We start from the raw sequence: 17612 nt of genomic DNA on the forward strand, positions 1-17612 counted from the left end.
TTTTCTGTACTGTCAATAGCTCTTGTATTCTTACCTAGCTTTTTTCTGTCTCCGTACTTTATAGAATTAAGAGACATTCAGAAAATCAATTTTAGCAACCGAAGACTCATTAAAATAATCAAATCATGAGATTTTAAGAGTGCAGGGAATGAGAGGTTATTTACTCAAACCCTCCTTTGGAAAGGATCAAGATTGAAGGTTTAAGAAGCATGATTCATGTTATTGACCTGAATATGACATGTTAGAAGGTGTAGAACAATGTAATATCAGAACCGCAAAGGATACAGTGATTAGCCAGGTTTTCTGAACACCAGGGAGAAATGCAGGAATAATGGGGGACAATAACAACAAAAGAATTCCTAGGAGAAGCCTTTAGGATTGTGGAAGCAACTTTGGTAAGTTGTCTGATGGCAGAAAAAGTTCTTTTATATAAAGAACTAGATCTCAAGTATGTGACAGAAAAAAAAATCATGAGCCCATGATGAATTTAAGTACACGAACTTAGTTTTGACATACAAACGTAGCATTATGAATTGCACTGAACTGATTATGAATTGCAAATAAGTTGTTAAACGCTTTACTGAAAATTCTCTAACACTGCTCCCCAAGTGTTCTTCATAGTTTATCATCCAGAGTCACTGTTTACTACTCAGAGAAAATAACTGTAATATGCCTATATTTTTCAGTCATAGAGAGAGGCTTTTCACTTATGGAGGCTGTTTTTCAGAATAGGGAGATGCAAGCTGATGCCTTTACAAAGTTAGGTACAGAAAGAAGAAAGCAACTGCTTCAGAGTTTGGGGAGGTGGTTATAAAACAGTAGGGAAAGAATCAAACTTAAGTATTTTCTTTTGAGCAAAGTGTGTATACGTGTTTTGTATTGTTTTGTAGAAGTTTGCTAATAAAAAATATCACCAAAGATTAGAAGCGTAATCATCTAGAGGAAATGCTGGTAGTATGGCTCCCTGTAGGTGTTCAAAAATCTCTACAGCAGATAGTCTCGTTTTAGGGGTAAGTAAGACTTCACTTTAACTAAATTCAGGAATATGCAATATTTCAATTTACTAACGGTTATTCTTGAATCTGGAGCGGGTGTATTTGGTTAAGTCAAATGGGTGAAAATGGGTTTAAAAAAATTTTTTTTGAGTATAGTTGACACACAATGTTATATCAGTTTCAGGTACACAACATAGTGATTTGACATCTCCGTACATTGTGCTACACTTGCCACAAGCATAGCTACCATCTCTCACCATACAACTCTGTAACAGTATCATTGACTATATTCCTTGTGCTGTACCTTTTATTCCTGTGACTTATTCATTCCATAACTTGAATCTCCCTGTATTTCCCACTCCCCTTCACCCAAAAATGTTTTTTTAATACTGATTGTCCTCTACAAATTTTGACTGATCTCATGTCTCTTCATAAACAAATATGTGCTTAGATATAAGCATACTGACTAAACCAACATACATAGGGTAATAGATAAATCCCAAAAAGGAATAAAAGAAGTTGTTGTTGTTTTTTAAACTGGGAGAGGGATCTCTTGCTGATCTCTTTCAATTACTGTATTGATGTCTATGCAATAGAATAATTACTAATTTGTCTCTTCAGTTATAAACAGAGCTTAGCTATCTCTTAATAAACACCAAGGAATTATGAAGATCATTTTCTTTCACATCTGAAAGAGAAAGAACTTTTCCACTGGATGTGAACTTTTCCTTTGAACTTGGCCACTGTGTAGATTGTCTCCCACCTGACTGTTCAGCAGAGATTCTTAATCTCTTTGGAGTCACAGACCCCTTCGGACATAGGAAGAAAGCTCTGAATCTTCTCCCCAGCTTCATGTATCTATTGTAATCCTTTGCACTCATATTTTTGTGTATGGGCAAGAGGCCTATGACCTCCTAAAATCCCATTCGTTGGCTCTAGGTTAAGAACCATTTTTAAATAAGAAAACCTATCTTGTTCTTCTCCACACACTAGCAGCCTTGCTTTCTTATGGAGTTCTTTTCAAGCTTTGGTTACTTAGATATTTCATAGTATTATATAGGACAACTGCCAATTATAAAGGGAGACACTATTTTTCAAACCCACTTAAGAGTTGGCAAAGTCATGTGGAGTTAATTTCCTTCATTCTGATGTGCTTATTCAAGAGATATTTACTGGGTGACAATAGCGAGACAACTATAAAGTCCAGGCTCTTAAGGATTTTGCTATCTTGTAGGGGGTTTTCTCCCAATCAAATCCAAAGAATCTCTAAAGATAATGCTATTCTTCCAAATATGATGCAGAGGAAATCTAAAATTCTAAACCTATAAAAATGCATAAGATTGTTCCTGAAAAAGTGGTCTTTCTATAAAATCTCTTTTATAGATTTATAAAAGAGATTTATTAAAGAGATTTATAAAATCTCTTTTCTCTAAAATGTATCTTTAATATTAGCTAATTGCATTTATGTGTTTTTAGACTACTTGCTTTACAAAGGGCTAGAACTATTAGAGTTAAAGCATTAAATAGCCTCCTATTAAAGTTTATATTATAGTTAAAATAATGTATCCTCTGAAATTTTTACTTTTTTTTTTTAATTAAGTAGGCTCCACACCCAATGTGGGGCTTGAACTCATGATCTTCAGATCAAGCATCACATGCTTTCCTGACTGAGCCAGCCAGGTGCCCCAATCCTCTGAAACTTTTAGAGCAATTAAAAATATGATTCAGTATAGGAAATATCAGTTCACATATAAATTGAAAAATGAATTTACTGGCACATGTTTACTTAGATTATAATTATCTTCTTACAAATTAAAGTTGAGTAACAATTCTCCCCTCTACCAACACATCTCCTACCCAATAGGAAGACCTTGTACAAGCAAGTCTGCATTGGATATTCTTTGTATCTATGTGTTGGACTGTACCTCACCCCAGCATGCTTGTGATAAATATACATAACAAGTATGCCTTAAAGGCAAAAGTAAACCTTTAAAAGATGCAAGAAACTAATATGCAAGAATATATTGAATACATGGCTTCCTGTATCCAAATAGATTAATAACCATATTTTCCCCCAAATACCTTCAGTATTCTCCTCTTATGCCATTACTTGATAGGTAGGGAGGATTGCCAGTAGTAAGAGTCAGACTGTCAACTTTTTTTATGGGAGAATTGACTAGAATTATTACTGAGTAGTCTGGTACTCCAAAAATGGCTGATTCCTATTTGGTAAACCTCAGTACTTCCTGGTTAGGACTTTCTTTTGGGCCTAACCAGTCCAGAAAATACATGGTAAGTGCATTGCTATTTAACTTTTATCTTTCATAAAAGTATCGTATATTTCTTATAGTTAACACTTATTGGAATTATGTTATAAATTACATGGTTTCGTTACTAATATCATTCTCTTCTTACAGGCTGTCCAGATTATGATTGGCATATTTCATGTTTTCATGTGGTATTTCCTATTGATTTTGTATATGGGACAAATTAAAGGAGTCTTTGGGACATATGAACCTATAACTTACAAAACAGGATGTTCTTTATGGGGAGTTATTGTGAGTAGAATATATTTATATAATTTAATCACTCAGTAAATACTGTTCATGCCACTAGTGGAAGATAGGGAACAGTCTTTTAACAGAGATTTCAGGAGAATTATGTAAGTAAATCCCATGTTGGTAATTTATTCAAAATCAAATTCCTTTTTTCAACACATGTTTTTTTAGTACCTTCAACTTACCAGTACTGTTACAAGAGATGTGGATACAGGAGTGAATACACAATGACAACCATAGGTTGGATTGTCTTTAGATATGTGAAAGACAAAGAACCTTAAGCATAATATCCATTAGCATGATGAATTTTCAAATTTAGGGTCCTTACCTTCTTCACACAAATGAGTCTATACTCACACACTTTCTAAATTTGTCATTACTTGCATTCTTCTGTGGTTTCTAGACAGCCATAAAGTAGAGGAAGATTTGAAGAGTATGGCATCCTCAAAGCTGAGTGAACAAATGGGGAAAGATAAACTATATTAAATTCTGTTATTTTGCCAAATAGGGCTGAGAATTAGCAAGATGGGAGTCATCAATAAACTTGACAAGTAGTTTCAGTGGAATGGTGAGGCAAAACCTGACTGAAGTTGGTTTAAGAAATAATGGAAGGAGAAGAACTATAGAGACAGCAAATAAAACTTCTTTAAGGACTGTGGTGTAATGTGGCATTGAGAAATGAGGTAGTAGCAGGAGGAAGTTTGGGTGAAAACAAGGTTCGCTTATTTGTTTCAGTAAGTTGGAAGTATGTTTTTTACTGAGGGGACTGAACCAAAAGAGAGAAAATCAATATGAATAAATGGAGGGAAGGAGGCATTGTTAGAATCCTGTACTGGGGTAGGCAAGAGATGATGACTTTTAATACACAAATACTTAGGTTCATGGACAGTTCATCTCTAGCAGTGGTTCTCAATGAGAGGTGGTTTTGCCTCTCAGAGGACATTTGGTGATGTCTGGAGACATTTATGGTTTTCACAGTTGGGGTGGGCATCTAGTAGGCAGAAGCCAAGGATATGGCTAAATACCCCACAAAGTATAGGATAGCCCTCATAAGAAAGAATTAGCCATCTTTAATGTAAATAGTGCCAAAGTGGGTAACAGGATGGAGAAGTAGAGGACAAAGAGAAAGGACAAATTTTGATAGGTAGGTAGATGGGATATTGGGAGATTGTGGAACTTTTCTTCTGATGGCTTCAAATATCTCAGTGAATTAGGAAGCCAGATCATGAGCTGAGAATGAGAATGGAATAATGGATTGGTTGTTTGAAGAGAGCTCACTTAAGCTTTAGGAACAGGATTTGTGGAGTGAGATATGGGTCAAGATGGTTGTGTGTCTTTCTCAGGTCCTATTTGGCTGCATGGGTTCAGGCATTCAATGAGAAGGAATACGCATTTAACCAGGATTTGGATTTAACCATGCATCTGTGATCAAACAAGAACAGTGCAAAGGAGTTGAAAGTGTATATAAGTGAGTGTAATAGTTAACCATGGAATTTAAGCTGGTGAAGGAGAGAGTAAAACAGGGAGATGCGGAGCTTGGTTATAGATCCAGATGGGTTCTAAGGTTTGTTAGTGTTGTGATACTACAGGACATGATGTAGAAAGATAGAAGCTGGTGGTCATAGTGGGATACCTGGAATTGAGATTTGAAAGCTGTTACACTTACAGGCAGAAACAAGCACAGGAGAATGAATATGGGTGTGAGTGACTGAGATAAGATGGGGTCAGAAGATTAGAGAAGAGAAATTCAAAGAACCATACGACCAAGGTATTAGAAGGCTCATATATATATGACCAAGGTTCAGGAAGTGTTAGAGTGGGACGCCTGGCTGGCTCAGTTGGTTAAGTGTCTGCTTTCCACTTAGGTCATGATCCCAGAGTCCTGTGATGGAGTCCTGCATCGGGCTCCTTGCTCAGCGGGGAGACTTCTCTCCCTCTGCCTGCTGCTCCGCCTGCTTGTGCTTGTGTGCACGCGCTCTCTCTCTCTCTCTCTCTGACAAATAAATAAAAACCTTTAAAATAAAAAAATAAAGAGGTGTTAGAGAGAGAGTGAGACAGGAATTAAAATCACCAAGAGTAGAGTGACCAAGTCATCAATTGATGACTTCAACCAGGATGGATAGTGGGTGATAGAATCTGAGGACACTTGATTCAAAGCTGGAGGAGAGAGAAGCATTGGAAGTAATAAGGAGCAAGGAGACCATTATCCCACACTTAGAAACAGTGTTATAAGGGCTAAAAGAGAAAATGGGCACAACTTGAGAGGGCTGCATAAAGGCCTGCCTTTATACATTGGCTCACAAGTGTCAAAGCATTGCTTTAGAAAACAATAGTGAATTTGCAGACAAAATCCAGATAAATGATTCCTGTCCCTCAGTGTTTAATTGTATATGTTATAGAAATAGCATGTGTAGCTCCTAGAATAAGTTATCTAAAATTTCAGTTAAATTTAATCCAATACAAAACTGTCATAAACTTTGACAGGCATTTTGTGAAGCACCTGGTTTGGTAATCTAGCTACAGAGCACTCCAGGTCATAATTCATCTTTATATTAGTTCTTCCTTTCACGGTGTACCTCCTTAGAAATCTCAGCTTTTATTACAGAATGAAGTGCTGTGTGTGTAAATTTAAGTTATTCCGGAGGAGTTAGTAAGCTTTAAGGTTTGGCCTTCCTATAGATGGTATAGCATGAGTGCTGGTTTTCCACAGATTATCCTTTGACTTCGATCTTTGTAAAAGCCACTAAAACAGATAAGACAAAAGGAATGTTCCAAGGGAATTATGTAGCTCACCTTCAAATAACATGGCATAAGTTTACACTTCCGGGAATAGACAAAGTAACCTGGTATGAAATAGTGGAAACTCTTAAAAAAAAAAAAAAAGGCAAAAACATGAATTATAGTTGTTACTTTAATAATGGCCACAGCCTCAAGAGATATATTTTGTACAAACTCAATTTGGAATAGACTCATGAACCACTTTTTTCACATTTGGATATGTATACAGTAATTGAAATCAGAAGCTTCGTTTTATTAGGAAAGATAGCATTTGAAATGATAATCAAATGAGTTCAGAAAGCATGCACAGATATAAGCAAACTTGGCCCCTGATTCAGGACTCTTTAAGTCATCTTTGGCATATACCACAACCTGAATTTGGCCCACTGTCCCCTGTGTTTCTATGATTAGTGACCCGGCTATTAGCTTTCAGTTCATTACTATATGATGGAAATTTGCCCTGACCCCCTCTATGAAACATCTTTATGTTTTGTTACTCTTGGTATTCTAAAAATATTTGACCTGGAAGAGGGAGTTGTTAAAAATACAACTTAAGTTGATGAGCATTGTCAATGAGTATTTATAAATATGTTTTTATATCCAGTTTATCGTTGCAGGAGTCTCCATGATAAGAGCAGCAAGGCATCCAACTCAAGGCGTGGTAAGTGGAGTGCTTCAGGTATCCTAGAAATCACTTGTCACAAGCTAAGTAGGTTTTAGTGAGTATCTAAACAATGAAGGAATCTCCCTTACTTGTAAAATAAAGAATTAAGTGAAAAGGTAGGAGCACATAACTTAATGTAGACAAACTTTCTATATTAATTAGAATCATTATAAAGGTTCTAAATTTAAATGCAGGGTTTTTTTTGATTTGGTGTTCTACCTTATTTTAACATTGTATGAACTTCACTAGTAGAAAAAATTCAATAGGACCTAATAATGCCTTTATATATAGACAAAATATTACTGTAAAACTTCATTTTCCTATCTATCTAGTTTGGGAACAGGATTATATCTTGTAATAAAATAGAGGATCTGTCGAGAAGATCCATCTATGGTATAGGTAAGATACTGAAAAGAAAAAAATCTTAGTCTCTTAGAGCTAAGAAATCAGTGAGTCTGATCTCACAATTGTACAGATAAAAACATATCCAACAATATTGATGGATTTCCCTAGAGAGTAAAAATCCTGAATTAAAAATCATTGAATCTTATTTGGCTTATTTCTACAAGCAGTCATTTTCCATCCTTTTTTGTTTCTTTTTCCATTTTACAGTGGATCTCCTTTTGTTCAAATCCTATCTTAACAAACTCTCTTCCAAATGATTCAGAAGATTGTAAAATACAACATTCTTTAGCCCAAATGGAAGACCGATGCTTATTGGTGTGATATTTCCCTGTTCCCTCCAGATTAACTGGGTTTCATGTAAACAAGAAAAATATTTTATTCTAACGGCACACATTCCAGCACCTCTAAAGCTTCAGAAACTAGATCAGAGTTTTGACGAAATGATTTTTTTTCAGCAATACAAACTGTTTAAGCTGTTTATTCAGACTATAACAAGCTTACCATGTGTCTTCTTTACAGATTACGTTTGCTTTGATCATGAACATCTTCTGCATAATTGTTGCAGTTATTGCATCAATTCTAACAACAATTGAGTTGTCTTCTTTTAATTCCGTGTCATATAGGAATTATGGACAAGCAGTAAGTGACCAATTCTTTAGGAACATCTTAATTTCAAACAATTGTCTTCCAAGGTTTTAAAGCCTTTGGAGGTGAAATAAGGCTTTTATTAGTCTTCATGAAATTCTTTGCTTTAAGTAGTAAGCTCTTGATCGAAAGTTTCCATTCAAAAGTAATCCTAACATGATTTTTTTGGTAAATATTAATAGAATGTTTGAATTCCTGACATGCCCAATTAAAGTAAAGCAAGTAGATAATGTGAAAGCTTCAGTGATAAGTGTATATGCATTAGGCATGGGGTCCCTGATGATTCTGTTAATGAAAGAAAAGTATAATCCTAGACCTTAAAACCATTCCTAAAATCAACAGAAGAATTCTGCTACTGATGCATGTATTTGGAATTGTAGACACCTGGTAGTTTCTGGCTTAACACAGAGCTTTTCATACATAGCCTATTTTTTTTTTAAGATTTAATTATTTATTTTAGAAAGAAAGAGAGAGAGTGCAAGTGGGGGGAGAGGCAGAGGGAGAGAGTCCTCAAGCAGACTGTCCGCTGAGTGTGGAGCCCAATGTGGGACTCCATCCTGAGACCCTAAGATCATGACCTGAGCCAATATCAAGAGTCAGATGCTCAACCAACTGAGCCACCCAGGCGTCCCCATAAACAGCTTACTTTTGTGTCTCACATGAAAAGCTTTATGTGCTCAAATGCTAAGTGTGCGTGAATCTGTCTTGTTTCTGTTTAATGGAATATCCAATTACATACTTTGTACCAGAGAAATAACTGTATTTCTTCTTAAGATAGTAACATTCTCCAGTAAATGTGAATATCTCTACTGATATCACAACTGATTTATTTCAATTGTGTTGGCTTTAAACTCAGAATTACAGAATATTAGTGCTGCAGAAGACTTTCAAATGAGAATATGTTATATTAGAGTAGAGCTCCTCTTTATTGTTGAACAGCAAAACAAAAAATAACAACTTGGAAATTTTAATTCAAAAATAATTCTATAGAGAAGAATCATCGTAGATGAGGCAAACTTCCTGCTCCCCTACCTCAACTTTCCTCTCTCTATACCTGCACCATATTATAAAGGGACCATCAGTGGAAGGAATCCTAGCATGAAGAACAAAAGCCTGGAGGACAATGAAAGGATGAGAGAAGATGCAGTAGTACCCCAAAATGGATTGTGTGTAATGAACGATGGATTGATTTAAATAAGTACGCATCAGATTTTCCCTATACATTGTAAGAAAATTCTCCATTTTCTCTGGAAATTCATTCTGGGAATCTTCAATTCTAATTTTGGTGGCAGAGATAAGGAGGAAGAATTAGGTTAAGTGGAGGATTGTATCAAATTATTTAGCTGACCACTCTTACTCATAAGCTTATAATGATTAGTTTAAGATAATAATGGCATAATTTCCAGGACTCCCCTTTTGCAAGCAGTATTACAAACCACTGTAGACTGTATTTATCTGAACTCAGTATTAATGATCAATTTCACAATCTCCCAAATGCAGAAGTTTCAGTTTTGTTTGTGGTGATTAATTACATGAGTGAATTTATATATTAGACCTACATCTCTAACCCACAATCTTCTCTTAGAGGCATTATAGAATCCTATTCCTACATTTCCTAAGGCAGCCAACATTTTACAAGATTTTCCACATGCCAGCTTTTCTAATATAAGCAAGCTGCTTGGCTAAACCCAAAAACTCTTCGAGTTATCAGTGTTCCCAGGTACGTTCGGCTATCCCAAAAAGTGCATGCCTCTGAAACATACTTCTCTTATAGCAAAATGGTTGATAGTCTAAATCCAGAACCAGACTGACTTTATTCAAACGCTGTCTTCAGTACTCTGTGTGTGACCCTGTGGACAAGTTTCTTAACTTCTTTGTTCCAACAGAGAAAGTGCTAACACATACCTGTTAAACTGTTTTGTCTCCCAGACTCCAGGCCTGTTATTCTAATGGCCAGCTTGAGGTTTCCGCTTCGATATGCTTCTGTTGTCACCATCTCAAATTCAACAGATAGAAAATGGAAAGCTTCTGCCTCCTCAAGAGTACTGTGCTGCAAGACTCTCTTATTTCAGCCTCTAAAGCTGAAAACCTTGATGTAATCCTTCACCCTTCTCTCTCCATTATCTTCCCAATTACCAAGTATTGTTTATTATTTATTTTAATTTTTATTAACTAGGGCTCTCTTAGTTGTCACAGGAAATACAACCCAAATTGACTTAAGCAAGAAAAGGACACTTAATGACTTATGCTAGAATCAAAGGCTTAAGTCGCCTGTGGAGAACTCAGTCACTGTGTTGTTTGCCTGTTTGAACTTCTCTGGCAGATGGATATCTTGCTATTTTCAGGGGCAGAATTTGTCTGAGAATAACACTAACATATACAAGTTAAGGAATGTGGACAAATCTTTACAATCTTGGCAACAAATCTTTTTGTGGACAGATTTTACAATCTTGGCAACAAAGAGGTCACCAGTACTTCTCAGCTAAAATGCTACAATTGTGTTTCTGACAACAAAATTAAATCAGAATTCTGATAAAGTAACGATATTTCAAACCCTCTAAAGTCTTTTCTTTATCCTCCTGTTACTATCATACACTCCCATACCTGAGTTAAACTCGCTTTATCATTTTCTTAAAACATGTTCATTCTTGCATTCATTTTTTTGCTCACATTATCAAACCATAGGTCATGTGATATGTATTTTAGCTTTATTACTGTTTTTATTTTATGTCTCCATTTCTTAATTATTTTGTCACACTTTCAATGTATGCTATTACATTTTTACTGGAACAGGATAAGCCACAAAAAAAACAGTAAATGAAAATTTAAAGCTGCCTAGAATGTTGCTTCCCTCCTTCATTTTTCTCAGTCTTACTCTTCTTCGCAATGTCTTACCTCTTTATGAAGCATTCCTGGATATGAAAGGCTTAGGGCAAATCTCCTGTCCTCTAAAATTCCTGAGCAAGTTTTTATCCATTCTGACATATTTAACCTTATTATATGTTACCTTATATTATCTTTTTGTCTTTTCTACTTGAATATAAACCTTGAGAAAGTAGGAATTTTTTGTCATTTCATTCTTACCATCTACTCCCTACCACCTAATAGTTTCTTGCATAAAAGATATTAAGTAAGCCCAACAAAAACAGAGAAAGAGAAAGATTTGAAGGAGAGAGATTGTAAAGTTATTCTTTCCAGGTCTGGATATCATTCTTGTCTTTCTACAGCCAGCACAAAGCTACATTTATTTTCAGGATTAGGACCAACATCATTCATCCTGATATGTAGTTGAAAATATCTTTCTGATCACAACAGATCTGCTTTATTATCCCAGCAAAATCATAATCACTGTATACTTCCAAGTGAGATGTTGTTGGTTGAGGTTTTACTCATCCCTCCACATCACGTTACAGTAATTTCTATGTGAGATTTTTATCACCGCACATACAAATTTAAGTAAGTCTGTAATTAATAACAGTTGTTTTAATATATGAGAATTGCTTGATAAACTCTTTTAGTAGCCATCTTATCACTGGAGACAGAGAGTCAAATCTTATGGACTGAAGAGCTTGGATAGATGCCGGAAATGGCCAGCAATCCCTGTACCGACAGATGAAAGATTACTCCAAACTTTGCCCTGAAAGAGGGGAGAAGGCAAGGCGGTCAACGCTCAGAGACAAAGACCCTTTGTCCTTCTTTGCCCCCGCCTTTATTGGTCCTTCAAGATAATCATAAATCTTTATCACTGTTTCTCAAACATGTGATGTGTGACAAGGGATCTTACTGGAACTAGGAGGATCTGTTTATGGGGAAGATACAATATGCTAATCTGCATGTTCTACTAGTTCTACTAAACATAGCCTAGGGGACAATGCACGCATCTCTTAAATCACAGGGCGGCTGTTTGGGAGAATTGGGCCAAGAAAACTTTGGGAAGGCAGCTCCCTGCAGCATTCCCACCGCAGAGTGGTCACGCAGGCCTCAGCATTCCAAAGGCCTACGCCCTTCTTCAAAACCTTCCCTTACCCCCAGCGACCTCTGTGTTACATTTTAGCAAGCCAGGAATCATGGACGATTTCATGCTCTACATTAACCCCAACAGATAGAGACTCTGTCATGAAGAGAATAATGAGAATGAAAACTTGTAAGAAGTGAGACAAGAATGCTGAGTGATGAAGACCACCAGTGAAAGCTGAAGCTAATGAGCAGGGGGAATTAAGGGTGGGAAAAGTAGAGCGGAAGGCAAAGTAGTAGAGATGACGAAGTCGAATGGTGAAAGCTTATTTATTTTTCCTGTTTTCCTTGAGACTCATGGTAGGAGCTCCTGATATGAACATATTTACACTTATTAAAGATAATAATGCAAGATTTCTCCTTGTTTTCTGGTTTCAGAAACTTGGAAGGGAAGTTTCACGGATTTTACTGATATCTTACCCCTTGGAATTTTCTATTGCATTAGCATACTCAATCTTTGGCTGTGTTGGTTTGGTAAGTGTTTATCTCTTCTAGCAAATCAAAAGATGCTGATTTCTAGCACATACAGTCTATAAAGAGATGATATAATATGTTAGAACTCAGAAAATGGAATATGTCACAATATTTCCTTTAAAATCTTCCCTTTTATTGTTTATAAAGTTACAACATAATACATGAAACTATAAAGTAAAATTGTAGAGTAAAAAGTTATTGTCCTTTTACTGTAGTCCTCATACCCACACATCCACGTGTAAACAAAAAAGACAGAGACACACACACAGTTTCCTTGTTTACTACTCGTGTGATCATATTCATATTTGTCACATGATTTTTCTCAACTATCATAAACATCTTTTCATTATAAAACAAAACAATGGCTTTTAGTAGCGTCATACTTTTCCTTAGTATTTCTTTTGACATTTTTTTCTTGCTGCATATTTAGCTTTTTTCCATTTTTTTTTAATTATAAACAACAATCTTTACATGTAAGACTAGTATTTCTGTAGGTAGTTGATTCCTAGAAGTGTAATGACAAGTTTGATAACATCCCTAAATGCTGTAATAATCCACAGTACTACAAAAGCTTATGAGAATGATTATTTTATCACAAGCTTAAAAAAAAACTAGGTATCAGGGTTCCTGGGTTGCTCAGTTGGTTAAACATCCAACTTTTGATTTCTGATAAGGTCATAATCTCAGGGTCATGAGATCAAAGCCTATGTAGGGCTTCACACTGGGCATGGATTCTCTCTCTCACTTTCTCTGCTCATCTCTACCCCATTCTTGTGTGCTGTGCTCTTTTTCTCTCAAGAAAAAAAAAAAGAAAGAAACTAGATATCTAGACTCATTCATTCTTTCACAAATATTTATGGAGGGCCTACTATTTACTAGGCATTGTAATAGGCATAAGGATGCAATGATTAACAAGACAACATCCCTGCCATCAGGAAGTTTTCTTTTCAGTGGAGGAGACAATTAACAAATTGTGGACAATTAACAAATATAGATCTATATCTATATAGATATTTATGTGTATATAAATTATAAACAATGATCTTTATATGTAAGACTAGTAAATATTTGGATTGGATGAAAGCCCACCCTAATGACTTTATTATGACTTTGTTACTGTTTTAAAGACTCTATCTCCAAATACAGTGAGATTCTGAGGTACTGGGAGTGAGGACTTTAACATATATGAATTTAGGGGGACACGGTGCAGCCCTTAACATGGTGTTTAATCACAACCTCTGACCAGTCATTGGCTGACTACTTACGCTGACCAGGGGAGAACCCCATTAAACCAATCTTAAAAACAAAAACATGAATTTAAATAAATGAGAAACATAAGTAGATATATCAAAGGCCACGCAGTCAAGGGACACAGACTCCACAAAATTAGTACAGGCAAGTCACAAAAGGTGGTAATAACAACCACTCTGGGGGGAAGATAAGGGAATCAGAATCCAGAGTCACTACAATATATTGTCTAAAATGTCCATCTTTCAACAACAACAAAAATATGATGTGCAAAGAACAGGAAATGGTGACATATACACTTGAAAACAGTCAGTAGCTACAGGTTTTGGGGGGAAGAGAATGACAAATGTTGGGCTTCACAAAGAAAGACTTTAAAGAACTAAAGAAAAAATGTTAAAAATATTAATGTTAATTAACGTTAACATTAAAAATGATAATAATGATTCATCAGAGTATGGATGTCTATTACCTTGATTGTGGTGATGGTATCATGGTGTTTGCGTATGTTTAAATTTGTCTAATTGCACCCATTAAATACGTACAGTTCTTTGTATATCAGTTATATCTCAATAAAGCTATTAATTTTTAATAAATAATAATATAAATAAAATATAAATATATTTTATGTATTTTAAAATATTTAACATATTTTTATATTTTCTATAATATTTTATATTTTTAAAAATATTTTTAAAATATTACTATATTTTATATAATTTATATAAAAAATATAAATTATTAAAAAGAACCAAATGGAAATTCTTTAGTTTAAAAATACAGTTACTGAAATGAAATACTCATCAGAGGGGCTGAATAGCAGATTTGTGCTGACAGAAGACAAAATTAGCAAACATGATAAAATGATATAGATCATCCAATCTGAAGAACGGGGAATAAAGAGAAGAAAAATTAATATTATGTCAGAGACCTTTGGGACACCATCCAGTACACCAACGTATACATAATAAAAATCCCAGAAAATGAGGGAACAGGAAAAATACTTAAGAAATAATGGCCAAAATTTTCCTAAATTTGATGAAAAATATTCTTCTACATATGTAAGAAGTTCAATAACCTCCAATTAGAATAATCACAAACAGATTCACTCCTAGACATCTGAGATCCAAACTGAACTAAAAAAAGAGAGAAAATCTTTCGAGCAGCAAGAGAAAAATGATTTCCTATACAATAGAACCACAGGAAGATTAACAGCGGACTTCTCATCAGAAACAACAGAGGCCTGAAGTCAATGAGATGGCACATCAAAGTGTTGGAGGAAAACGGTCAAGCCTGAATTCTGTATCCTATAACTAACCATTCAGACGCGGAGGGGAAATAAAGACACACACAGATGAGCAGACAGAGAATGTGTGGCTAGGAGAACTGCCTTACAAGAAACACCAAAGGAAGTTTTTTTAGTCTGAAAAGAAGGTATATGAGATGGAGCTCAAAAACACATGAAGAAATAAAGAGCATCAATAAAGGTAATTATTGCAGATGACTATAAAAAAACAATATAAATATAACTTTTGTGCTTCTCTTAACTGATGGAAAAGACAATTGCATAAATTGCATTGGGCCCACTCAGATAATCCAAAATAATCTCCTTATTTTAAAGTCATGTTATTATCAGCCTTAATTCCAACTATCACAATTCCTCAACTCTACCTTACAGCATGAAAGCAGCCACAGACAATATATAAATGAATGGATATGGCTTTGTTCCAGTTAAACTTTCCAAAACAGGTAGTGGGCCAGATTGGGTCCATATTCCAGAGTTTGCTAAGCCCTGTTCTATAGATATATATTCTCTCCTTTTTCCCCTGAAATTTTAAGAGATAAGATTATAAAATTAAAAATTATAACACTATATTGTTGAGTATATAACATGTAGGTGTAATATACATGACAATAATAGCACAAAGCAAGGTGGAAGGAATAGAGCTACATGAGAATGAAGTTTCTATATTTTAAAGTATGTGTGTGTGTGTGTATATATATATATATACACATATATATTAAAGTGGCATGCACCTGAAGCAGTTTGTGATAAATTAAGATGCACGTTCTAATTCCTAGACTAATAACTAAGAATACTCAAAAATTATAATAAGATAACAAAGAAATTAAGATAATATACAGAAAGTATTAATAGGCAAAGAAGGAACATAAAATACAAGACCTATAGGAAACTCATGGCAAGGTGTGAGACAAAAATCCAACCATTTCAATAATAACATTAAAATAAAACTGCACTGAGATATTCATTTCCTAACAGAATGATTAAGTTTCAAAATACAATTCTAAGTGATGATAATGCCAATGGACAAAAGAACTCTCTCACTCCTACTTAGAATATAAATTATTACAACAACTTTGAAAACGCATTATTATGGAAAGTTAAGATGTGCATACCCTGTCAGTAATTTTAGTTTTTTGTATATACCCAACAGAAATGTGAGAGCGATGGACTAAGATACACTTCCAAGAAAATACCAATATTATTCATAATAGTCCCAAAGTGGAAACAATGCAAATGGGTGAATGGTGAATATATTGAAGTACATTACTCTAATAAAATTATACATAGTAATTAAAATGAACTATACCTATAATTAACAACATGGATGACTCTCACATACATAATGGTAAAATATAGGAAGTCAGACCCAGGGGCACCTGGGTGGCGCAGTCATTAAGCGTCTGCCTTTGGCTCAAGGCGTGATCCCAGCATTCTGGGATCGAGCCCCACATTAGGCTCCTCCACTAGGAGCCTGCTTCTTCCTCTCCCACTCCCCCTGCTTGTGTTCTCTCTTGCGCTGTCTGTCTCTGTCAAATAAATAAATAAAATCTTTAAAAAAAAAAAGAAAGAAAGTCAGACCCAAAGAATGCATACTTTATGATTCCATTCAGATGAAGTTTGAAACCAGGCAAAACTAAAGCTGAACTATAATGTTTACAGAGGGATGCAAGCTAGTAAAACTGGAAAGAAAAGAAAAAATTAATTACCTAAAAGTCAAAATGACAAGTTACTTTTGGAAGGAAGAAATGGGTAATAATTGGGAAATATCATGACAAGGTATCTTTTGGGGTGCTGGCATCTGTTCATGTTCAAGAAGAATTTTTTGTTGTTGTTAAAGTTTGGAAGTATGCCAAAAAGTCACAAGTGCCTGGGGTACCTGGGTAGCTCAGTTGGTTAAGCATCCAACTGTTGATTTCTGGCCGGGTCTTGATCTCAGGGTATGAGTTCAAGTCCAACATTGGGCTCCACATTGGGTGTGGAGCCTACTTAAAAAAAAAGTTACAAATGTCTAGTAGGAATTAAGAGAGTGGGTCGAAGTAGAGTTGAGACACATGGCACTTTAACATTTTATTCTATAAACATCAGTACTGCTTATTTTTTTAAAAAACTAAGTATTTGTTACATGTATAATCTTAGGAAGCATGATATGATTTATAAGAGGTTAATTTTTTTTTTCAGAGTCGTCATCATAATGAAGATACTCTCACAGCTGTTACAGAGGAAGCTGAGAGCTCTTTTTAAAAACCTTAGAAATAGGAGATTTTTCCTGTGCTCATACCTGATGTGGGCCCTAATGATATCTCTGTATAACAAGGCTGCTACAAGGCCCACAGATTTTGTGCAAAAGAAAATACAAACAAGTTGGGTTTTTCTTCTCAGTATTCAAGAAATTTCCCTGCACATATTTTTGTAGGCTCCAAGTAGAAAGCTTTTCCCTATTTAAATATATTATTACAAGGAAAAATTTATTTTCTAGGTACTCTGAACCTGTCAACTGTGTCTAACTCTGAAGCTGTCAACTCTCCCTA

The 17612-nt window shown here is 35.2% G+C and overlaps 1 protein-coding gene across 3 annotated transcripts; it reads left to right on the forward strand.

The window, feature by feature from the left end:
- Positions 1-3424: 3424 nt before the first annotated feature.
- MS4A13 (membrane spanning 4-domains A13) lies at positions 3425-17375 on the forward strand. Of its 3 annotated transcripts, XM_008707459.1 has the most exons (5): positions 3425-3553; positions 6936-7001; positions 7920-8039; positions 12438-12533; positions 17263-17375. In XM_008707459.1, exons 1-5 carry the CDS (start codon positions 3425-3427, stop codon positions 17323-17325), a joined length of 474 nt encoding a protein of 157 aa, XP_008705681.1. In that variant the 3' UTR covers positions 17326-17375. The 3 variants fall into 3 exon arrangements, with proteins under 3 accessions (XP_008705681.1, XP_008705682.1, XP_008705683.1); XM_008707460.1 differs by lacking the exon at positions 7920-8039; XM_008707461.1 differs by lacking the exons at positions 6936-7001; positions 7920-8039.
- The last annotated feature ends 237 nt before the right edge of the window (positions 17376-17612 follow it).

This window comes from Ursus maritimus, unplaced genomic scaffold (genome assembly GCF_017311325.1).
Source record: "Ursus maritimus isolate PB19 unplaced genomic scaffold, ASM1731132v1 scaffold_23, whole genome shotgun sequence".
NCBI classification, from domain to species: domain Eukaryota; kingdom Metazoa; phylum Chordata; class Mammalia; order Carnivora; family Ursidae; genus Ursus; species Ursus maritimus.

What these genes read in the sequence shown, in the direction of transcription:
- MS4A13 (XM_008707459.1), top strand. Translation starts at nt 3,425, where the DNA reads ATGATTGGCATATTTCATGTTTTCATGTGGTATTTCCTATTGATTTTG. An exon ending in ATAGGAATTATGGACAAGCA is followed by an intron (nt 8,040 to 12,437) that starts GTAAGTGACCAA and finishes TTCTGGTTTCAG; the next exon opens with AAACTTGGAAGGGAAGTTTC. An exon ending in TCTTTGGCTGTGTTGGTTTG is followed by an intron (nt 12,534 to 17,262) that starts GTAAGTGTTTAT and finishes TTTTTTTTTCAG; the next exon opens with AGTCGTCATCATAATGAAGA.